This window comes from Heterocephalus glaber, unplaced genomic scaffold (genome assembly GCF_053883595.1).
Source record: "Heterocephalus glaber isolate CG9 unplaced genomic scaffold, H.glaber_assembly_v1.0 deba00001745, whole genome shotgun sequence".
Lineage (NCBI taxonomy): Eukaryota > Metazoa > Chordata > Mammalia > Rodentia > Bathyergidae > Heterocephalus > Heterocephalus glaber.
Window position 1 is genome coordinate 1,159,445 of NW_028258451.1, and position 23,596 is coordinate 1,183,040.

General features: G+C 54.7%; 1 protein-coding gene across 2 annotated transcripts; it reads left to right on the forward strand.

Moving 5' to 3' along the window:
• The first annotated feature begins 25 nt into the window (after positions 1 to 25).
• Positions 26 to 18,349, forward strand: Cacng7 (calcium voltage-gated channel auxiliary subunit gamma 7). 2 transcript variants are annotated; one of them, XM_004866727.4, is made up of 6 exons: positions 26 to 147; positions 2,608 to 2,832; positions 3,121 to 3,207; positions 3,515 to 3,655; positions 16,683 to 16,828; positions 16,988 to 18,349. In XM_004866727.4, exons 2-6 carry the CDS (start codon positions 2,637 to 2,639, stop codon positions 17,243 to 17,245), a joined length of 828 nt encoding a protein of 275 aa, XP_004866784.1. In that variant the 5' UTR covers positions 26 to 147; positions 2,608 to 2,636; the 3' UTR covers positions 17,246 to 18,349. The 2 variants fall into 2 exon arrangements, with proteins under 2 accessions (XP_004866784.1, XP_087057158.1); XM_087201032.1 differs by lacking the exons at positions 26 to 147; positions 2,608 to 2,832 and having other exon boundaries at positions 3,517 to 3,655.
• The last annotated feature ends 5,247 nt before the right edge of the window (positions 18,350 to 23,596 follow it).

The following is a 23,596-nucleotide window of genomic DNA, read 5'->3' on the forward strand; positions in this document are numbered from 1 at the left end:
AGCGGGGGGTGGGGGGTGGGAGGCCGGGAGGGGCCGGGACGCCGGGCTCCGGGGCGGGGGGCGCGGGCAGCGGCCGGGGGAAGCTGCGGGGCCGGTCATGCAGCTGTGGGGCCGGCGGCCCGGAGCGAGCGCCCAGCCCTGAACGAGGTGAGCGCGGGGAGGGTCCTGGGGGGTTGGGGGCGCCCGAGGTAGAGGCTGCGGGCCGGCGTGGGGCTGAGCAGGGCCCCAGGGGCTCCGGGGCGGGGTCCTGGGGGTCCGGACGCTTGAGAACCGAGTCTGGGGGACGCAGGGACCTCGGGGCCTGGCAGATCCCAGAGGACGGGATCTGAGGGTCCCGGAGCGGGGAAACTGAGCTCCCAGAGTCAGAGTCGCAGAGCGCTGCACCGGGAGGGTCGAGGCCCGGCCCGATGGAGGGCGGCACCGGGTGCGGGTGGAGGCCCAGTCCCCGGGGAGCGCGCTGGGAGTCTGGAAAGGGGTCCCGAGGAAGGGGGAGCTGCGGTCTCCCAAGAGACTGGAGGGAGTTTGGACTTGGGTTCCGAGGACCGGAACCTCAGGGGTCCACACGCCTGGAGGTGGGGAGGCTGGGACCAGATGGGAGGTGGCTCCAGGCCCGAGAGGAGGGTCCCAAAGGGACCAGGGCTGCAGGACGGGAAACTGGCGGCCAGGCAGAGCGCGGAGGAACTGGGACGGAGGGAGGGGTCGGGGAGGGAGAGGGTGCGAAGGCCCGGGCCCAGCCAGGGGCCCGCGGGCGGGTAGGTGCCTGGGGAAGCCGGGACAGCCGCTTGGGCTGGGACATCAGGCAAGGGGCTTAGGGTGTTTGTTTCCGAGCTGAAGTCAGCAGGCAGCTAGCGGTCAGGTCCCGGAGCCACAGGGTGGGGGATGGAGGAGAGGCTGTGCCAGCCTCCTGGACTAAACCCCATGCCCTCCGGAGGCTGGGGCTTCAGCGGGAGCCTCTGGACACTGGGGGTGCCAAGTGAGGGGAGACCTCAGAGTCCAGGGCTCCTGCTGGGGCAGGGCAGAGTTTAGAGGCCCTGGGGACTCGGGTTAAGGTAGGTGAATCGGTCTGTGTCTTGATTGTCAGGGTGGAAAACTTTGCAGGTAGAGATGATGGATATCGCTGGTTTTCGAGGACCCAGAGGGTCTGGACTGATTTATCCTAGGCATCCCAAGGTGATCCCCTACATCATGGGACTTTGTGGCACAAGGGACCTTCCTTCAAGGAAGCTGGGATGTGTGGACTGCAGATAAGGGATTTGGAGTCCTTCAGTTCTAGGTCTAGAGGCCCCTGAGTTGAGTTGGAGTCACAGCTATGACTTGGGGATTTCTCCTTTGTAAGTCCAGTGCTGGGGTCCAGGTCCCATACCAGTTGTTGTGGTGTGTGTGTGTGTGTGTGTGTATGTGTGTGTGTGTGTGTGTGATTGGAGTCCTAGTATGGGAAATTGGGATCTAGAATCTCCGGTGCAGAATATGGGGGTCGTGTGGTGGGGGCACTGTCCTCAGGGAGCACTGAGTCCTAGTTCACAGGGTGATGGCCCCTGGTTTTGCTGGAGTTCTTGTTGGGGTGCTGGCTCACGGTTTTGACATCCTTGGGTCTCTAGTCAACACCACGGCTCCAGGTGTCTGGGTTCCAGTGATCGGGATCTGGCAACCTGTGAACAAATTCCCGAATCCCAGCTTCGAGTCTTGCCTTTGGTTGGGAGAGTGGAGTTAGAGGTCTAGAATCGAAGTTCTGGATCATGGATGTGAGATCAGATTGTAACACCAAGCACAGGATCGGAGGCAGAAGTTCTTAGCATTGGAATTGGCTCTTAGGGTCAAGATAAAAGCTCGGGCGGGGGGTCTCTCTCACAGTCTCAGATAGTTCTGAGGTCAAGATTCTGAAGCCATGGTGTGGGGCCAGGGATCTGTGATTAGTGACTCCTTTGGAGGCTTTTTGCATGCAGTTCATTTTCTAGACACAGCCCATGGAGCCGTCAAGGCATGGAGTTAAGTCGTGTGGCTTGGGTTGGAGCTCTGGATGGGACAAGTCGTACAGCATCCAAGGTCCAGGGATGTAGAGCCTGGCTCAAAGTGGAGGTGACAGGTCCCTTTTGGAGCCTCATGCTCATCGCTGGGGTGTTGGGTCAGGGCACAGTCAGGGTTGGGGCTCCAGGTCCCGAGGTCAACCTGCTGGCTCTCATAACAGTGTCTGAGGCTCAGGCTCAATGCTGGGGACTCCTGTGGGTCTGATTTGTAAGGCTGGGCCCTCAGACTGGCAGAGGAGGTGAGGGTGGGGAAGAATCTGGAATTGAGATTTCATGATATCGGGACCCAGGTCCAGACCTGGGCCATCTGTGGGTCTGGGCTGAGGGCTGTGGTTGGGAACCTTCCCCTGGGGCCGGGGACGGCTGCAAGTCTGGGAGGCCCATCCCTGAGGTCTGGAGTCAACCGCTGTCTCTGGAGGTCAGAGGCCAGTGCTGCTGGGGTCCTGGTCTGGGACCCAGAAGTAGGATTGCAGAAGGTGCTGACTTGGAGTTGGCATCTCTGGCCAGGGTTCCACGGCCCAATGTGGGGCCAGGCATTGGGGTGTCCCCTTGGGGGTCCCCACTGCAGCTTCCCGCCCCACAGGCCCCGCAGGGCGCCCCCCGCCACTGAGGATGAGTCACTGCAGCAGCCGCGCCCTGACCCTGCTGAGCAGCGTGTTCGGCGCCTGCGGCCTGCTGCTGGTGGGCATCGCTGTGAGCACCGACTACTGGCTGTACATGGAAGAGGGCACGGTGCTGCCGCAGAACCAGACCACCGAGGTCAAGATGGCGCTGCACGCTGGCCTCTGGCGGGTCTGCTTCTTCGCAGGTGCGGGGCGCCCCGTCCTGCCTTGCCCGGGACCCCTGAGTCCTTCACCCCAGTCCCTCCTTGGGTCACAGAAATCCAGGTCACAGGCTCCTCACTTGGAGCCTGGGGTCCACCCCTGGGTCTCCGGGGCAGCTCCCAAGAACGCCCAAGCACCCCAAGCCACCCACTCTCCCACCCTCCAGAACAAAGCACCACGACCCCGGCACACCCCCCCCCACGGGGTCTCCCACTGCCCCTGCCCTGCGCCTCTCCGGGACTTAACGTCCTCCTCCATCCCATCCCTGCCAGGTCGGGAGAAGGGCCGCTGCGTGGCCTCAGAATACTTCCTCGAACCAGAGATCAACTTGGTGACGGAAAACACGGAGAACATTCTGAGTGAGGGGAACAGGGTGGAGGGGCCTGGGCAACCAGGGGTCCTGGAGAAAGGGCAGGACAGGGAAGGGGCGGCTTGTGCGGAGGGTGCAGGCTCCAAGAAGGCGCAGGAGTGGGAAAGGGAGGGGCGGGGCGGGTGGGAGGGGTGTGCAAGAAAGGGGAGGGGCCAGGAGGGGCGGGGCCGGGCCGCGGTGGAGCCCGCAGTGGCAGGTCGAAGGCCCCCCCAGGTGGGAAGTGGGCGGGGCCGAGGTGGGGAGTGGACAGGGCCTCTGGAGACCCCCCCCCACCCCGCCTCCCTGTCGCCTCCCAGAGACGGTGCGCACGGCCACGCCCTTTCCCATGGTCAGCCTGTTTCTGGTGTTCACCGCCTTTGTCATCAGCAACATCGGCCACATCCGCCCGCAGAGGACCATCCTGGCCTTCGTCTCCGGCATCTTCTTCATCCTCTCGGGTGAGCGCAAAGAAGGGGTTGACTGTGGGCGGGGCTCAGTGTCCTCCGCGCAGTGAGGGACGCAGAGCTGGGGGTGCACGCGCGCTCCTCGCCGCCAGAGCCTGGGTTTTTACCATCACTGACACTTTAGTAATTCAGTGTTTAAGCCTCTTTATTTTCTGCGCAGCATTGTTTTTTTTTTCCAACCGAACAAAAAAGTCTAAAGAGTTTGTGGGGAGCCCTCTGTCAGTTGTGAACTTGCTAGTGGACTCGCGTCTTCTGCCGTCGCCCTCGGCGCCTGACGCCCGTGCAGCTCTCTTCTGTTCTTCTTTCTAATAATGCATTTCAGGCAGTTTCGGCGTCAGTTGCATCTCCGCGCTTGGCATTCGCTAGAGTTCAGGGTTCGCTCACAGCCTTTCCTCCACTGAGGTGCAGAGTCCTCGGGTGTTTGTGATCTCAGTGTCCTCTCGGGGAGCCTCCACCCGAGCTATTATTAGCACTCACCTGAAGCAGTTCGGGTTTGGGACCCGGCTCTGTGCAGTTTACCTGTGTGAGCTTTTGCCAGATGCCTGGGAAGTCCAGAGCTCCAGAGAGCTCTCTCTCAGCCTCCTGAATCTCAGCTGGGCCCAGCCCGTTCTGGTTCTGTCCAGCACAGGGTGGTGCAGCTTAAACACATCTAACCCCGCCAGTACGGCCCAACCAACTCATTCTGACCCAGTTCTCCTACGTGGTTCAAATTCGTGTATCATAATTTAATTAAATTCAAATCAGGTCCTTGCAATTGAGCTGATATTTCAGAAACAAACCCCACCATACAGCTCACCTCCACTGTGTGCCCTGAGCCTGCTCCGGGTCCCTCTTCCCAGTCTGCTGTATAAAGCGCAGGAAGATCTCCAGGGCCCCTCCCCCGACTCCTCCCCCAGCTCTCCCGGGGCCCAGCCTCCCCCAGCCTTCAACCCAACCCGAGGAGACCTTTTCCAGGGAAAGCAGGGTGCAACCTCAGTGCAGACTTGAATCCCGGCGTGTGGAGCCAGACACCGAGCTAAAATAAGACACGTAGGATAACATGATCCGAGAGTGTCAGAGCAAAAAGGTCTCATCATTTTTCAGATGGAAAATAGTGGCCTAGAGAGAGAAAGTGGGGCAAGAGTAGGCAGCATGGGGAGTTTTATTCAGCCTACCCTAAACATTCTAAGGAAGGCCCCATTGTTTGCAGACACAAAAATGGAAATGTGCTAGTCAATGGCAGAATGGGAACCAACCCAGGGGTGTTGTGATTCCAGAGCACGGGCTCATATGCTGCCCCAGGAGCTGACTGGCCAAGGTCGGGCTGGAGGTCAGACTTCTAACCCAGCAGTTTGAGAGAGACTGAGCCCTGCTGCCCAGCCCCTCCCTTGGTTCACGTCAAAGCATCCAATCTATGTGCTTGGCCCCAAGGCCTCAAACGTGCCCTCAGCTTGCCAGTCCCATGGCTGGAAAGGCTGGGGTAAATGTCTTCCCTTGTGGAATTGTTGCTAGTAACACTTGAGTTATGGACTCTGAAATTTGAAGACAATGTCACTTCCATGTGCCATGAGAGATTCTTTTCTTTTTTAACCTGCCAGTTTTCTTTTTTAATGCAAAAGCAATGCATAGGTTGCAAACCATGCAAAAACAAGTGGCAGGCCAAATGGCCACTGAGCTAGTTCATGGATATAAAGTGCCTGGACTATAACAATAAGTGCTCGGTGGAATAAATGATTAAGTAAGTAAATACAATGTAACAGTGGTATTTGAAACTTTAGGGGGTGTCAGGGCCCAGGTGGTTCTGAGTCCTGTGAATTAAGTTATTTTTCTTGACCGTATAATGATGTAGGGACCCTTTTTGTTTTGATTTTTGTTTCATTTTTTGGTAGGTACCATTAATGTTTCCTTTGGGGGGGGGCGCCGATCGAACTCGGGACCTTGCGCTTTCGAGGCAGGCACTGGAACCACTGAGCTAAATCCCCGGCCCTAATGTTTCCATTTTAACACTGAGGCAAAAGAAGCTCTGAGAGGTTAAATTTGCTGGCAGTGAAAGCAGTATTGTGACCCAGGGTCCTTTATCAGGACACTATGCTGCCTTGCTAAAGTTAAAAATCCTATGGGGCCGGGGATTTAGCTCAGTGGTTCCGCCGCCTGCCTTGCAAGTGAAAGGACCAGAGTTCGATCCCTGATACCAAAAAAACCAGTTAAAAATCCTAAACACGAAGGAAGTTAAAAGGCGAGGATAAGGATGAACAGAAAGCCAACGCCTGAGCTCAGTCGGGCTCAGTCACCCCAATTCCCAGTGAGGGTGTGAAGCCTGGGAGAGGGAGACACGGGCTGCCTGAGGTCGGGCCATCAACCAGGTCTTGCCATGGAATCGGTGAGGGATCGGCGTGCATTTCTGGAGCGCTGTGGGGAAGGGTCAGAGTCACACGGGGTGTAAACTTACACGCCCCCAGCGGCCTGCCCCAGGACAGGCTCCCAGGAAAGAGATCGGAAACAGCCGAGGAAGGAAGGGCACTGTGGGGTGTGGGCTGGACCAGACTGGAGGAGCCGATAAGGACCCGAGGTCAGTGGAGTCCGTGACTGGCCGCGTGCGCTTGGGGAGTGGGGACCAGGCCAGGGGCATTGATTTGCTTTTTCCAGGCCACAGGAGTGACGCCCGCACAGGCCCCTTCGTCACCCGATCCCCAAACGTGACCCACGCACCCATGTCTGGCACCGGCCCTGTGCCAGGCGCTGAACTTGGCACCGGCCCCCGAGTCCTGAGCGAAGGCCCCTCGTGGATTCCCACTGCGCTGCCCCGAGGTCTCGCACTGGGGCGCTGCTCAGCTCGCCGGCGTCATTTGCATTGGAAGTGCTGGTGCACGCCCACCTTGGGCCGGTGTGCGCGCTCCTCCCAGGGCGCTCTTCCCGGTCCTCAGGGCTCCCTCTTGTTCCTTCTGAGTCGCTTTTTCCGAGGATTCCCAGCGCTGCCCCGCCCTCTACTGCCTAGCACAGCTGGATGCCACGTACATCCCAGCCCATCCCAGCTCCGTTCCGTCCCAGTCTCCTTGTACCAGAGTGTGAGCTCCGAAAGGCCGGGTCCTGCCCCTGTCTACGTGCACTGCGCCCAGAGCTGCTGCGTGTCCGGCGGCAACGGGGGAGGGGCGGGGTGCAGCCGGTGCGGCAGGACAGTGTGGGCCCGACCGGCAGAGCTGACCGGAGCAGGCGCGGGGCCCCAGGCTGCAAGGGCGCGGGAGTTTCTCCAGCGCAGAAAGGAAAGCACTGAGTGTGGAGAGGCGGGCGCGGCTGTCCGTGGTTCTGAAACGATCGTTCGCAGGCCAGGTTGGAAGGTTCCGCTCCCAGTGCGGGTGATTCTTGCCTGCTGCGGTGTAAGAAAGATGGAGCGATGTAGTTGAGCACGCGCGGAGAGAGTAAGAGAGTTAGACTGCAGAGAGAGAGGAAGAGAAAAAGAAGACCGTTATTTTTGCAGAATCAGCCACTCGAAATGGCCAGGGAAGAAAAACAAGGATAAGAATGACTTACTACATTCGGAAGGCTAGGGCAGGAGGATCCCAAATTCACGCCCAGCCCGAGCAACTTAGTGAGACTCTGTCTCAAAATAATAATGATTTTATTTTTTTTCAAAATAATGATAATAATGATGTTAAAAAGGGATTGAGGCTGTTCCTCCATGTCAAGGCCTTAGGTTTAATCCCCCCCCCCAGGAAGTCTCCTCGTTGTTGGAAATATTTGTTCCTTTCTTCAAACGCTGCTTTCAGCCCCCTCGTGGAGAGATTGGCTGTTCAGAGCTGTGGTGCAGAATGTGAGCCCTCGGTGTGGGGTGTACTGGTGTCAGGCTGGAGCCGCAGGGCCTTCTCCTGCGGGAAGAAGTGGGCTGTGGCAGAGCTGGAGGGGAAGGAGCAATGCCTTCTGGGTAGGAAGAACCATATCTCAGCAGGAAGATGGGGGTTTCGAAGCAGAGATACACACAGAGAATGAGGCTGGAGCTGGGGCAGAGGACTTCAGGATGCAAAAAGTGGTTTGTTTGGTTTTGTTTGGTTTCTTTTTGACTGGTGCTTTGGACGAGGTCTTGCTATTAGGACCTTGGAACCACTCTGTGGTCGGGGCTGGCCTCAAACCTACTTTGACCCTCGGGCCTCAGCCTCCTGAGTGCTGGGATTCCAGGTGTGCACCACCAGGTCTGGCTTTTTTTGCCTGTGTCTTTGTTTTTTGAGACAGGATCTTGCTATGTAGTTCAGGCTGTCCTTGAACTCACTATGTAACTCAGCCTGGCCTCAAACTTGCAGCGATCCTCCTGCCTCAGCCTCCTGAGTTCTGGGATTACAGCTGTGGCCCATCACACCTGGCTTGTACAAAGTGGTTTTGATTTATGGGGGCTTCAGGAAGGAAGGTGGACTCACTAATCAGGAAGCCGAGGCAGGAGGGTTGTGAGCTGAGGCCAGCTTGGGCAACATACCAGGGCCCTGTCTCAAAAAAAAAAAAAAAAAAATCAAAGGACATAAAGCGGGCATGATGAGGTGAGTGGCAATCTCTGAGGGATGAGACAGCCGAGGTGACCCTGAGCCTGAAGTGGCCACTGGAGGGAGTGCAGTTTCCAGGCCTCCTTCCAGAAGCCTGCTCACCTTCCAAGAGCGCCTCAGGTTCCTATCCGCCATGTAGCACTCTGTGGACTCTCCCTGTGTTAGGGTTATGGAATATGCTGGGTGCAGTGGCACAGATCTGTAAGACCAGCACTTGGGAGGCTGAGGCAGAAGGATCGAAAGTTCAAGTCCAGCCTGGGCAATTTACCAAGACTCTGTCTCAAAACTAAAAAAAAAAAATTTGTTTTGGTACCGGGGATCGAACGCAGGACCTGGCGCTTGTAAGGCAGGCAGTGGAACCACCGAGCTAAATCCCCAGCCCAAAACTAAATTTTTTTTTTTTAAAGGGTCAGGGATGTAGCTTAGTGTGAAGTCCCAGTTCACTCTCCAGTCTTGAGGAAAAGAAAAAGGAAGTACTAGAAACCGGAAGCTGTGCAGCCCAGAGTGCGGAACGGTCCGTCCTTGGGGTGAGGAACTGCAGGTTAGAAAGATGAGACCGCGCATGCGCCTTTCCAAAAGCGCCGTTTCGGGCACGTATTCGTCCATTCAGCCGGGTGTGCTGCACACTGAGTCTGTGTTGAATGCTGGGCGAGAACAAGGGGGACGCTCCACTCGGGCTCTGTGGGTTCCTGGCCTCCCAGTGTGCGAGAGAGTACAGCGCTGTGCCGAGTAAGGGAGCGAGCACATGAGGCTGGCTGGAGGTGCGCACTTCGGAGAGGCCAGGTGGTCCTGGGAAGGCGAGGCACGGCAGCTGTGGCTCTACCCCGCCGCTCTGCAGCACCCCGATTTTTAAAGGTTTTGCCTCCCGCCCCTCACATTCTGAATCTTCATACTCTTATTTTTCTTTTGGGGGGTCATTGCCCTTTGCAAGTAAGTTCTAGGCATCATTGTAGTTCATCTCTGAGAAAATGGTGTGGTGGGGCGTGGCTGTGCACACCTGTGATCCCGGCTGAGGGAGGCTGAGGCAGGAAGGTCACTATGAATTCAAGGCCAGGCTAGGTTGCATAGTGAGTTCAAGGCCAGCCTGAACTATATAGCAAGATCCTGTCGGAAAAAAATTAAAATTAAAAACCCCAAATGTTAGTGCAAATCTCTTAAGAATATGGACATTTATGTGCATGACACAGTTACCACAACCTAGAAATCTGACAATAATTTACAATATAATGGCATCCAGTTCACTCTGCCCTAGTTGTTTCTAGAGAGACAAAACACAAAAGTGTCTTTTTTAGGTCTGGGAGTGTAGCCCAGTTGGTAAAGCACTTTTCTAGCATATGCAAGGGCCTGGATTTGGTCCTCAGCAAAGAGAGAGAGAGAGAGAGAGATCATACATGGCATTTACTTAATAGATCTCTTCTAGTCTAGATGAGTCCTTCCACTATATATACATAGTTTGTTTGTTTGTTACCGAGGATCGAACTCGGGTCCTTGCGCTTTCGAAGCAGGCGGTGGAACCACTGAGCTAAATCCCCGGCCCTATATATATATATTTTTACAACCTTGACTTTTTAAAATTCATTTCACCCTGAAAATACCAAAGGAAGAGTGTAAGGGAATCCCATGCACCCTTCCCTCAGTTCCAGCCATCACCAACATATGGTGGAGCCTTATTTAGTCACACAGGCCTGTCCCCTTTCTGTACTTCACTCCCTTATTTTAGAGTCAGCCTCAGACATCAACTCATTTTGTCCACAGATATTTCAGTAGATCTCTGAGTTAGAAGTACTCTTTTGTTTACTACAGCCACTACCGAGGGCAGAAAAATCTGGACAGTTACTTCAGATCTTTTTGCATCCACTTAGCATTCCGTCTCCCCTGCTGGCCTCATAAATGCCTTTCTCTGCTTAGTTTGTTGCAAATCAGGATCCAAATTTCACCTGTGCATTGATTGCTAGATCTCAGAAGCACCCTTTAGTCTCAGTCCCTCCTCTGGTTTTGAGTTGATTAGTTGGGTGAATCCGGTCACCTGTGTGTCAGAGTTCCCCCAGCACGACGTTTCTGTGGCATGGTTTGGTTCCTCACCCACCTCTGTGTTGTGCTGTAAACCGAGGCCCAGGAGAAGCCAGGTGGACCTGGGTCTGGTGTCTTCCTCGCCCGCCGGCTTCTTGTCTAGGTGCTGCTGTTCCCTCCGCTAGGCTGGCGCTGGCTCTGTCCTCCGTCGCTGTGAGCTCACAGGCTGGTTGCAGGCTGGGGGCCTCAGCCCAGTCCATCCTGGTCTCTGTGGACTGCAGGATGCAGTGCTGTAGAACCCACACACACGCACTGCTGGACATTTCCTCACCTAATTTCATCCTCTTTCCTGGCACACCCTGTAACCCGGAAGTGATGTTGCACCATGGGCTCCATGGCATTTGGGTTAAGCACGGACAGCAGGAAAGGTCAGAATCACCGCTGTGACCTTGGCATCACCATCAGCCTCGGCAGAGGTGGTGGCAGTGATGCGGACCAGAGCTCCGTTCGCCACCAGGCTGTTCCTCCACCCAGCACTGGGCACCTCGGACAACATCTTCTTTGGGGATATTCGTTTTTATTTTAGAAAAAAATGCACAGCTAAAGAAAATTTGCAGGGTTGGGGATTTAGCTCAGTGGCACCATGCCTGCCTCATGAGCATAAGGTCCTGAGTTCGATCCCGGTACTGAAAAAAAAAAGAAAATTTGCAAAAACAATATAAGGAACTCTTAGATGTCATTTATTTTATTTTATATTTTATTTTTACATTTCTTTTGAGACAGGGTCAGGCTTTGTAGTCCAGTCTGGCCTTGAACTTGAGGCGGTCCTCCTGCCGCAGCCTCCCGAGTACTGGGATTACAGGAGTGCATCAGCACGCCCGGCCAGTTAAGCAGTTTGCCATACATCTCATATATCTCCATACATATATACTTACATATGTGGGTACACATGCTACACAGATGTAGAATACAGTTGCATGTTCCACACACACATAGAGCTACCTGGATGTAATTTGTAAACACTTCCCCCACTGGCTCAGCAAGTGTCAGCCACTTTGTTATTGAACCACAAGACCAAAATCAAGCACAGCAGGCTTAGTACAACCATGTATCTAAATCACAGACCAAACTTAAATTTTGCCAGTTACCCCAGAACTGTCTTTTGTAGTCATTTTCTCTCCAATTCAGGATGCTATAGGGTCATGCTTTGTATTTCTTATTCCATCTCTTTAGTCTCCTTCTGTCTTAAAAAATATATGTGTTTGGTCCAGGAATTTAGCTCAGTAATTCCACTGCCTGCCTTGCAAGCACAAGGTCCTGAGTTCGGTCCCTGGTACCAAGAAAAAAAATATATATATATGGTGAGATGCTTTATAGACGAGAAAGGCCCGCCATGTCATCCCTGCCCCATCTCTCCCTCCTCCGGCTTTCTGGCTGCCTCAGGCCCTGTGCAGCAGTGATGCCTTCCCTGTCCTAGGAGCTGCCTCCCCCTCTCCTCCCCCTCTCCTGTCCCCTCTCCTGTCCCCTCTCCTGCCTGCAACATAACGGACAGAACCGGGATGTTCTCCTTTGATTCAGGGGCAACACTTGGAGCAGAACAAGAGTCAGGCCCCCAAAGGCCTCGTGGGTCCCAAACCTCTCCTTGGAGCGCCTCTAGGAGGACCTCAGTGTCCTCTCTTTCATGCCGGCCTCTTCTGAGGTTTGCTCTTTGCTGTGCTTCCGCTTTGCATGAGGCTTGTGGGCCTGGCCCCCTTGGACCCAGGAGCTCTGCTTCCCGGAACAGGACGGTCTGCTCAGAGTCGCCCCACCTGGCTGTCCCCAGCTCTGTGCTCAGCAATGAGCCTCCTTCCTCCGGGTCCCCACACAGTGGCAGCCCCTCCATCTTCTTTTCTTTTTTTTTTTTTTGTGCTGGGGATCGAACTCAGGATCTTGTGCTTGAGAGGCAGTTGCAGTGCCACTGAGCTAAATCCATGGCCCCACTTCTTCTTTCCATTCAGTGCTGCTGTTCCAGAGATCGGAGAGCAGCTGGTGCTCTCCCTGTAAGGCTGCAGTGTCCTGTAGCCTGCTATGCTCGAGCGGGGCACTGCTCTGGACCCGGGCCTGTGAGCCTGCCAGAGCCTGCCAGTTGTCACTCAGGGTGGTGGGGCCAGTGTGATGTGGACATGGCCTTTGGGGAGACCATGGCACCCCACCTCGGCCTCCCGGTGGCTCCCTGTTAGGGCTGGGACTGCTGCTTGCTGCTATTGTTCCACCTAGGCGGGGAAATTGCTACTGAAATTGCTACCGAAATGACCTCTCTGCTCCCCTGTGTGCTTCTTATTTTTTTGGTACCAGGGATCAAACTCAGGTCCTTACACTTGCGAGGCAGGCAGCGGAACCACTGAGCTACATCCCTGGCCCCACTGTGCGCTTCTTCACTTTAACAAACATCAGTAAGGCCTCATCTGTTTTCAAGAATCCAGAGTGTGACATGCCTTCACTTCCATGTTGATTTGTGTCCTCAATTTGACTATCAGGAAGCGAGTTCCGGTGCCCTTTGTCACTCTGTTCCCACCATTTTGTTTTGAGACAGTCTCCCTAGGTAGCTCAGGCTGGCCTTGAACTCTTGGCAGTTCTCCTGACTTGGCTTCCTGAGTGCTGAGACTACAGGCATGCATCACCATGCCCTGCCCTGTGCTTTGTGTCTCCTTCCCTCAGAACAGAAACTCCAGCTCCCCAAGGTGGCAGGACCTTTACACCACTCCCAACAAAAGCCTGCTAATCACAGACCTTTCAGGCTGCACTATGTAATCAAAACACTGTACTCAGGGCTGGGGATTTAGCTCAGTGGTTCTGGCGCCTGCCTTGCAAGCGCAAGGTCCTGAGTTTGATCCCCGGTACCAAAAAAAACACAAAAAACATTGTACTCAAAGTTACTGGGATCAGCCACCCCATGATCATATTGCTGTCAAGTTAGAATTATTTATTTCTGTGTGTGTATATATATGTATATATTTGTTTGTTTGTTTGTTTGTTTTTGAGACAGGGTCTCACTCTGTAGCCTAGGCTTGCCTGGAACTCACAGCCATCCTCCTGCCTCAGCCTCCCAAGAGCTGGGATTACAGGCCCAAATCACCACGCCCAGCTATATTCTGTTTTAGTTTCTCCTCTCTTACTGAATCCATATTAAAATATACACTCCTCCCATCTTGTCCTGTTCTCACCTACCTCCCAAAAGTAACCAGCCACATTTGTTTATTCTCTTTTCTCTGCCTCTTTGCAAAAGTGAGCAGATGTTCATATGTATTTTTATATGCCCCCTTTCCTGCTTGAAAGGTAGCATACTACAGAGCCTAGCGTGGTGGTGCACACCTGTCATCCCACCAGTCAGGAGGCTAAGGCAGGAGAATCATACTTAGGGTACATAGAGAGAACCTGTCACACACATAAAAAGATACTACTATATACTTTTTTTTTGGTACCAACGTTTGAACTCAGGACCTTGTGCTTGCAAGGCAGGTGGCAGCACCACTGAGCTAAATCCCCAGCCCACTATATACTTTTTCGTTTGTTTGAGACAGGGTCTTACTATGTAGTTCGGACTGTCTTAGAACTCACTATGTATCCCAGGCTGGTTTGGAATTCATGGTGATCCTCCTGCCTCAGCCTCCCAAGTGCTGGGATCACAGACATGAGCCTCCACGCCCAGCCACTATGTACACTTTCACTTGTTACTTTTTATTATTCAGTGATATCTTGGGGAGCAATCACCGACTTCATCTGACTCTGCAGGCAGCCTGCCCTGCTGTGCAGCTGTGTACCAGGATGGCTCTCCTCGCTCTGAGGGCTTCCAGGCTCTGCCACCTCCCGCATGTGCATGATGCCACAGTGAGCTGCTCACGCTTCTCACACCCCAGGGGAGAGTCACAGCCTGGGTGGCAGGGAGAAGGCACAGAGCCTCTGTGGCTCCGTAGGTGCCAGTGCCCCTCCTGGGGGCTCCTGCCCACCTTCCTCCCCTCCTGGTGAGAGGGTGGCCTCTCCTACCCTCGCCAGGACACCAAAGGTGATGCTTTGGATGCCTGGGCCCTTTGATTAATGTGGAATGGCATCTCGTCAGAGTTCCCATCAACATGCGTTTAACGACTAAGGGAGCTTGGTGTTGTTTAGCTTTGCTTTAATTCGTTAACCGATTGATTAATTTATTTTTGAGTCAGAGTGTTGCTATGTAGCCCAGCCTGGCCACGACTGACAGCAGTCCTCCTGCCTCAGTCTTCCTAGTGCTGGGATCACAGGCAGGCACCACCATGCTGGGATATTTTGGTTTTTAAACAGGGAGATGCTAGGAGGTCTGTGTTAGGAGGCATAGAGGATGCAGGGATCTGGAGGAAGGGGCAGAGACAGACATGGGGGAGGGCATTCCAGGAGGGACAGCAACAACAGAGGCTGAGAGCAGAAGCAAGCAGACAGGTTCCCGAGCAGAGGCAGAAGGAGAAAGTGGCCTGGAAAGGTCGGTAGGACCCAGCCGGGCAGGCGGTGTGGCCTAGGAAGTCCCTGGTATGGAGCGCAGCTCTCCTCGGGCAGTAGGAAATGGTCCTAGCGATATGGGAACAAGTGGGTGTGGCTGTGTGCCCTAGACACCTTATTAGTGGGCACAGTTATATGATGTTCATATACTTTTTTATCTGTTCCTTTCTTCCTTCTGGTACTAGGAATCAAACTCAGGACCTTGCACTTACCAGGCAGATGCGGCGCCACTGAGCCACATACATCCCTGGCCCACTTTTTTGTTTGTTTGTTTTTCTTTTTTAGTCTTTTTTTTTGTGTGCGTGGTACCGGGGATCGAACTTGGATCCTTGCGCTTGTGCAGCAGGTGGCGAAACCACTGAGCTAAATCCCCAGCCCTGTTTTTCTTTTTTATTTGTTTTTGAGAAAAGCTCTCAATATAATAGTTCAGGGTGGCTTTGAATTCAATATGTAGCCCACCAGTGATCCTCCTGCCTTAGCCTCCCAAGTGCTGGGATCACAGGCAAGCATCACCATGCCCAGCAAACTTCACATACTTTTAAAATTTGATGCATAATTCACATATTGTACAGTTCATAGAACTCAGCAGGTTTTAGTAGCTCCACAAAGCTGTGCAGCCATCTCCTTGGCTCATTTCCCAACATGCTCATCACTCCCCCAAAAAACCTCACACTTTTTTTTGGTACCAGGGATCGAACTCGGGACCTTGTGCTTTCGAGGCAGGCGCCAGAACCACTGAGCTAAATCCCCGGGCTGAAACCTCACATTCTTTAACAGCCAACTGCCACCCCCTCCACCCTCAAGCTGGCCACACCCATTCACTTCCTGTCTCCAAATTTGCTTATTTCGGGCACTTTGCTGTGACAGAAATGCATCATTTGTGATCTTTTGTATTTGTCTTTGTTCACTGAGCATGATTTTTAGATCCACCTGTGTGTAGCATAAATCAGTCTTCACTCCCTTTGCTGGCTGCATAATATTCCTCTTGGACATAGCACATTCCCTTTATTCATTCATCTGTTGGTGGACCTTTGGGTTGTTTATACTTTTAGGCCATTATAAGTGATGCTGCTGCAGACATTAGTGTAGACATTGTTGTGTGAACACCTGTTCTCAAGTCTTTTGGGTATGTACCTAGGCATTGAATTGCTGGGTCATATGGAAATTCTGTCTTTAACTTTTTAAAGAGCTGTCAAATGAGATTTCTGTACTTTCTACAGGCTACAAAACATTCTTCTTTTGATTTATTTTCCAACCCTTTAATGATTAAAAGCCAGTCCTTGCTGATGAACCGCACAGGACTGAATGCTGATCCTCTCGGAGGCAACAGAAGGAGCTTGGTTTTGTGCTGGGTGCGCTGGGCACACAGAGGCCTCTCTGTGGGCATCTGAGGCTGGTTAACATCAGTTAGTGCTGCTTAGGGCTGGCGTGTCAGGGTCTCCCCGGACACCCTGGGCATGCAGGGCTGCTGTTCAAAGCCAAGGCCACCTTCAGAAAAAGATGTCAGCCTTTTGAGGATCCTCAGTCAGACCCCTGCTCTCCACCCTCTCCCTGGGCCTCTGTCCTCAGCCCCACGTGGAGATGACACTGAGTGAGTTACTATGCACACAGCCCTGAGAGTCAGCGCCTCTCACTGAAGGAGACTCCACTTCCAGGAGCAGCCATCGTGATTGATGTGGCTGAGATTATTGTGCAGAGCCGGGCCCAGGCTTCATCCCCTTCCTGTATCAGCTCCAGCGTCTCCCTCCAGTCTGTTCCCAACACCAGCCGGCTCCCAGAGGGTCCATTCACACCCCGGCCTGGCGGTGCCCCTCCTCTGCCTCCGTCCTGCCTGGCTCCTCTGCTCGATGTGGTTCCCAACCCCACCCTTCTGCAGCTGCATTTCCGTGGCTGCTGCCCAAGTTGCAGCCTCGGGATGGAGCAGCCCTGTGTGGGCTCGAGGAGGGTGGCAGTGGGCAGGCCTGGCCCCTCCTAATGCCCAAGGGCATCCCTCTGTTCCTCAGGCCTCTCCTTGGTGGTGGGCTTGGTTCTTTACATCTCCAGCATCAACGACGAGGTCATGAACAGGCCCAGCAGCTCCGAGCAGTACTTTCATTATCGCTATGGGTGGTCTTTCGCCTTCGCTGCCTCCTCCTTCCTGCTCAAAGAGGTGAAGTCCTGGGCCCAGACCTGGAGCTGGAAGGGCAGGGTCTGGCCTGATCCTGGGGGGCAGAGGGGGTGGGGCCTGGGAGCTCCAACTCCTGGGGTCCTGGAGGAGGAGGGGCTGGGGACGCCCCGATTTCTGGGGTGACCTTGCCCTGCACCCTAGGGGGCCGGCGTGATGTCGGTGTACCTGTTCACCAAGCGCTACGCCGAGGAGGAGATGTACCGCCCGCACCCGGCCTTCTACCGCCCGCGGCTCAGTGACTGCTCCGACTACTCGGGCCAGTTCCTGCAGCCCGAGGCCTGGCGCCGCGGCCGCAGCCCCTCAGACATCTCCAGCGACGTCTCCATCCAGATGACGCAGAACTACCCTCCAGCCATCAAGTACCCGGACCACCTGCACATCTCCACCTCGCCCTGCTGAGGCCGGGCGGAGCTCCCCCCCCCCCCCCCCGCCTTCTTCCTCCTCCCCTGCCCCTCCGAAGCCCGGCTCCGAAGCCCCTCTCCCGCCGAAGGGCGCTGCCCCATCACTGCAGGCCACGCCCACCACCCCTCATTTCAATAGCCACTCCCCTTCGGGGCTGCTGCGCCTCCCTATCACTTCCTCATTTCACTATCCCCGCCCCACTTCCCGAAACCTCTTTCCCATTGGTCCCTTCCACTTACTCCTCCTCTTCGTCGCCCCGCCCACGCCGTGGCCCCTGCCCCTGGCCGTTGGCTCCTTCCGGTTCACGAAGGCCCAGCAGCCTCCAGCCTCCCGCTTGCCCTCTGGGCTGCTGGGCTGGAGAGTGCGGTCGGCAGCCTCCCGGAATGCCGATCCCTTTCTCCTCCTCTCCGCCCCGCCCCTCTCCCTCGGGGCACAGCAGCCCAGGCCTGGGGGAAGTTGGCCTGCTCCCTCCCTCGGTCCCCAGGGACACCCCGACTTCCTCGAGGGCTGCACCCCTGGGCCTCCTGCAGGGGGCCTGTCCCCCGGGGGCTCTGAGGGGCCCCGGCTCGGCTCCCCCAGCTCCTCTCCGGTCCTCCCCCGCGCTCCCTCCTGTCCCCTCCCGCTGGCCCTCACCCCGAGCGCCAGGCCGGAGCCCTCTCCCCAGCCTGCCCGCCCCTCCCCCCTCGAGGCCCCGTCGGGGGAGGGAGGGGCAGTAGCGGGGGTCCACGCCCCCCACTCTGTCTTCCACTTTGGGAACTCCTCCCCACACCCCTCCTCCATCTTCTCCCTCTCGGACAGACTCTGGCCTCTTTCTAGGCCCCTTGCGCCCCCCGGACAGATTGGGGGAGGGGAGGGGGGTTCCCCAGACAATCGCCACGCCCGCTGGGGCTGGGCGAGGTCGCACAGCGTCGTACACGGAACCAGAAGGCCCGGGGTGGGGGGCGGGGGGCTTCTAGTCTGCATCGGGCGGGAGGGGGCGCAGCACTTAGCCTGTCTCACGCCGCGAGTTTTAATGAGGCTGGGGGGGGGCCTGGCTCTGTGACTCACCGTGTATCATATGTAAATACCGACAGAAACGTCAATAAACTTTATTTCAAACTCGTCGCCGCCTGCCCAGAGGGCGGGGACCGGGCGCAGGCTGGTCCCCCGCGGGCCGCGGAGTAGCGATAGAGATTTCTTCGCCGAGACCAACACGGAGCGCAGTCGGTGAGCAGCACCAAGAGGCCAGCTAGGGAGCGCTTGGCACCCCTGTGGCCTCCTGCAGTAATGTGACCGCCACTCGGCTTTCCTCTACCTTCCCCACTGCATTTGCCTTCTTCCCCAGCCCCGTGTCGGATGTACCGACATCCGTTGGTTTATGTGTGCGCGGGGTTATAATCGCACACGTCTGGCCAGTTGCCCTCCCGTTGAATCAGTGGCGCCACCGAGCAGTGTCGAGGACTCATCCGGGTCACACAGACCCCCCTGAGCGGCAGCTGAAGGAAGCCTGGCTCCAAACAGCTTCGAGCCCAGGGAACAGCAAGTTTCCCTCATGCTCCAGCCTGTCGCAGCAACTGCTGCCGTTTGCTGCACACTTACCCCGTGCCAGCCGGTTTCCTTCTGAGCAGGATCCCTGACACCCACAGCCGCCCTGTCCATCAAGGCACGCTCTCTCTGCAGGGAGGCTCAGAAACCGATTCTGCGGTCTGGGATCTCACCCTCCACGCCACATGCTTGACGTTCACAAGAAGCCTTTTGATTATTTCTTTAGTTTTGCAGCGCTAGGGAGGATCCCCAGGCCTCCTAAACGCTAGGTGAGTGCTCTACCACTGAACCACACCACACTGAGCTTATTCCTGAAGGGATGGGGGGCCACAGCGCCAGGCTGGGCTCTCGCCTGTCTAGGTCTGCATATCCTCTTGGGGGGCAGGAAGAGTAACGTCAGAGACACACCCCAGCTGGAGATGTTTCCACCAAGGCCATGCTGATGGATGCCCCCTAGGAATTGACTAGCCCATTTTATGGAGGAGGAAACTGAGGCACAGAGCCTGAGGTCACCCAGCTGGTGAGGTGCAAGATACAGCCCATGCCTGGGCCAGGACGCTCCAGAGTCAACTTTATTATCTGCTATATTTTACTACGACAGGTCACATGCTCACCCACCCTGTGACCTTGAGCAAGTCTTTTAATTTCTGGGGCTTCGGTTTCCTTTTCGGGGGCAGGGTAGAAAGAGGAGGGTGGTTTACAAGGATTCCAAATCCCTCTGGAATGGGGAGGGTGGTATGGGTAGGCTGGCAGGAAGGAATTCGTATTTAGCAGGCCCAGACTCCCTGAGGGAAGAATTCTGAGTCATTTTCCATGATTCCAGGAATTTCTGAAGGTCACACTGGAGATTTGCAATGGGAAGTATGTTTCAGCTTGTTTAGTTAGAAGTACTTGATTCATACAGGCTGCTTGGACCTGTATTAGGAGGGTGCTGAAGGTTTGTTCAGCAGGAAAGAAGGTCCTTATTGATTGGTGCTGCCTGCCATGGTGATCAATTGGTGCTGTCTGCCTTGCCGCAGCATTGGAGATAGTGATCTAAGTGCTGAATATTTGCTGACTTTGTCAGGAACTTAAGGTAAAATCCTAAAGTTTATGTTCTTTTAAAAACCAGCCAGGTGTGCTGGCACACATCTATAATCCCAGCACTTTAGAGGCTGAGGCAGGAGGACTGCTATGAGTTCGAGGCCAGCCTGGGCTATACAGTAAGTTTAAGGCCAGCCTGAACTTCTCAGTGAGACCTTGTCTCAGTAAAGTAAGATAAAATACCAAAGGCAGCCAAGTATGGTGGCACATGTCTGTGCAACACTGGCAACTCAGGAGGCTGAGGCAGGAGAATTGAAAGTTTAAGCCCAGCCTGGGAGACTGTGTCTTAAAAACAAAACAAAACTTTTTTAAAGGGCTGAGGATGTAGGTCAAAAGTAGAGGACTTAACTAGTATGAGTTCGATTCCCAGTACTGCAAAACAAACAAGCAGGCAAAAAAAAAAAAAAAGGCCAGGGATTTAGCTCAGTGGTTTTGCCGCCTGCTGCACAGGTGCAAGGACCCGAGTTTGATCCCCGGTACCAAAGACACACACACACACAAAAAGTTTGAAGAACTCTTTAAAAAAATTATATATATCAAGTCCAAGAAAAAAAAGACAAGAAACAAAAAATTAAGTAAAACGTCAAGCTACTTGTTTTATTTTGGAAGTGGAAGGACATCTCGCAGTTGAAGAACTGTTAAAGGTCTGTTAATGGAAAGCCGCCAGGCTTCGGTGTTTATCTACTCAAAGTAAACCGGGACACACCGAGTCCGGAAACCCTGTCCCTCCAAGGCACTGCGGGCTTTGAACAGGTGACTCTGGCCTTGCTCTGAGCACATTGCACCCTGCGAGTGCGCGGGGTTCAGTCCTCACACAGGCCCGTGGGCCCGGGTGTGTTCAGGTCCTGGAAGTTTGGCCGCAAGGCGACCGCCCTGTGCCTTCCCCCTCGATTGGGCCTAGGCTGTTCCTTGCTCCGCTGTCCCTTGGGCACCGCCCCTCACTGTTTCCCAGGCCTGTGGAAAGCAATCCCATGATGCAAGGAGAGCTTCCTGTGCGCCACTTCACATTCAAGTCTGGAGTCCTTCGGATTCTGAACGCAGGGAAGTTCTGACGTTTGCGTCACCACCCTCAGCCGGGCGCGGAGAGGCTGCGAAACCCTCCTGGACACACAGTGAACAACTAGCCAGGCTAGGACTGGAACCCAGGACTCTCCTGTGCCTGGTGTCACCGCTAACTCACATCCCTCTGTGCTGAGGCCATACCGCCCTGGCTGTGGTGTCCAGACCTTTCTACTCACTGTCCTGGGCCTGCTACTGCTAAAGAACAATGTCACACATTAGTGATTCTCAAGTGTGGCCCGGGGACGCGGGGCATCTCTGGGACCCATTTCAAGGCTCACAAAGCAGAAATTATTTTTTTTCAGTCTTATTCTTTCATGAAGTGTAGAGTCCGGAGGCTTCATGACCAGTGAGAATACAATGGATTGGGTGTAGAACCAGGACCCTGTCTTTCTGCTTTTAAACTAAATGTTGAGGGGCCGGGGATTTAGCTCAGTGGTTTCGCTGCCTGCTGCGCAAGTGCAAGGACCTGAGTTCAATCTCCGGTACCAAAAAAAAAACCAACAAAAACCACTAAATGTTGAATAGATTTCAAGAATATAAACTGTGGCCAGCTGGGTGTGGTGGCGCACACCTGTGATCCCAGCACTCAGGAGGCTGAGGCAGGAAGATCGCTGCTAGTTGGAAGCCAGCCTGGGCTACACAGTGAGTGCAAGGCCAGCCTGAACTACATATCTAGATCCTGTCTCAAAAATCAGAACAAGGGCCGGGGATTTAGTTCAGTGGTTTCGCCGCCTGCTGCTCAAGCGCAAGGACCAGAGTTCAATCCCCGGTACCAAAAAAAAAAAAAATCAAAACAAGGTCTGGGGATTTAGCTCAGTGGCACTGTGCCTGCCTCGAAAGCACAAGGTCCTCAGTTTGATCCCCAGTACCAAACCAAACCAAGCAAAACACAAAAACAAAAGGAATATAGGGCTGGGGATGTAGCTCACAGCACTGTGCCTGCCTGGTAAACACAAGTCCCTGACTTTGATTCCTGAAAAAAAAAAAGAAAGAAAGAAAAAAAATCCAAAAGGAATATAAACCAACACACACACACACATGCAAGCCCAGTGTTTAGGGAAAGCATAGTTATTTTGGGGACAGGGTCTTGCTATGTAGTCCAGGCTGGACTTGAACTCACTATGTGGCCCCGGCTAGCCTTGAACTCAAGGCGAACCTCTAGCCTCAGCCTCCCGAGTGCTGGGATTACAGGCATGTGCCACCATGCTGGGCCATAGTTATTTTTTATTATGTAAACATGGTATGAGTTTATTTTACTAAAATACATTCTTTAAACTATAACATTTTTGATCCCCAGCACTACAAAAAATTAAAATTTTTCTTAGTCTGAATTTCAAATTAAGAAATACACATTATGTGAACTATCTATAGAAATAAAAACATAAAAGGTTTTTGTTTTTGTTTGTTTGGTCGGTCGGCTGTGGTCCTGGGGATTGAACCCTGGCCTACACTGAGCTACACCCCTAGCCATTTTAGTTTTAAGAGTGATTCTTAACTTGCAGAGAATTAGGGAACCCTTTGAGATAAGTGCTGTGGACCCCTAGAAAAAGCATCCAGGCCCTTCAAATTCTGCACACACTTCCAGGGCTCCCCTGACCTCCGCAGGGCTCAGCGGACTCGGGCTGGGGTTGGGGGTGGTGTGTGTGATGTGAACCGCAGCCCCGAGCCCTGGCTGGCCTCTTGCAGATGTGGCCTAGGGAGGGAGGTGAGGGGAACAGGACCTGGAGCTAGGCCACCTGAAGCCCGCCTGGGCTGGCTGAAATCTTTCCACTTCACCCTGAATGAGGACGAGGAGAATCGCTGATCATCGCTTCCTGGTGCCGCAGGAAGAGCGAGGGCCACGCTGTGCCTCTCGCCTCTTGAGAAACACAAAGGGCCCAGCTGCAGCTGATGAGAGCGCCAGCACCTGGGGATGGGGAGAGGATGCAGGATGGGGGCGGCTGGGGAGAGGGCGTTAGACTCCTCCGTCCGTCCGTCCATCCATACTTCCTCCTTCCACCCCTTGGCCATTCCGCTCAGGATCCCTGTCCACCGCTGGGCTCTGGGGGCCCTGAAGGGAAGCTGCCCTGTTGTCAGGGGACACAGGCAGCCCGTGTAGGGTCAGGGCCAGAGGGCTTCCCAGAGGAGGCGGAAGCCACATGGGGCGGGGGAGCCTGCAGGAGACCCAGGGTCAGCGAGGCCAGTGCTCTGGGCCAGAGACCCTGATGGCTTCTGATCACACTGGAGAAGGTGCAGCTGAGAAGCAGCAGGGGCAGAGCACTCTGAATAGAGTCCTTGCAGACCATGCGGGAACAGGGAGATCTGGCATGGGCCAGCACCACACTCCAGGCAAGAGCAAGACTGCTAGCTGGGCCGGGTGGGCAGGCCTGTAACCCCGCACTCAGGGTCTCGAGTTCAAGGCCAGCCTGGGTTACAGAGCAAGACCCTATCTCAAAAAACGCTGAGAAGGGGAAAAGGAATGAAGGATCCAGGAAAGAGGGGTCTGCACGGGGATGTGCTTGTGGGGGCCAGCTGGCTGTCTACAGCAAGGGGGCAGCAGCCGCTGTGACCTCTGCATTCAATGGGACACACAAGGTGTGTTGGTCATCGGTGCTGCCTAACAAATCACCGTGAGCTTGGGGGCCAGAGCAACCCACATTTCACTTCACCACACCTGTCAGGCCTCAGCTTTCCCTCAAC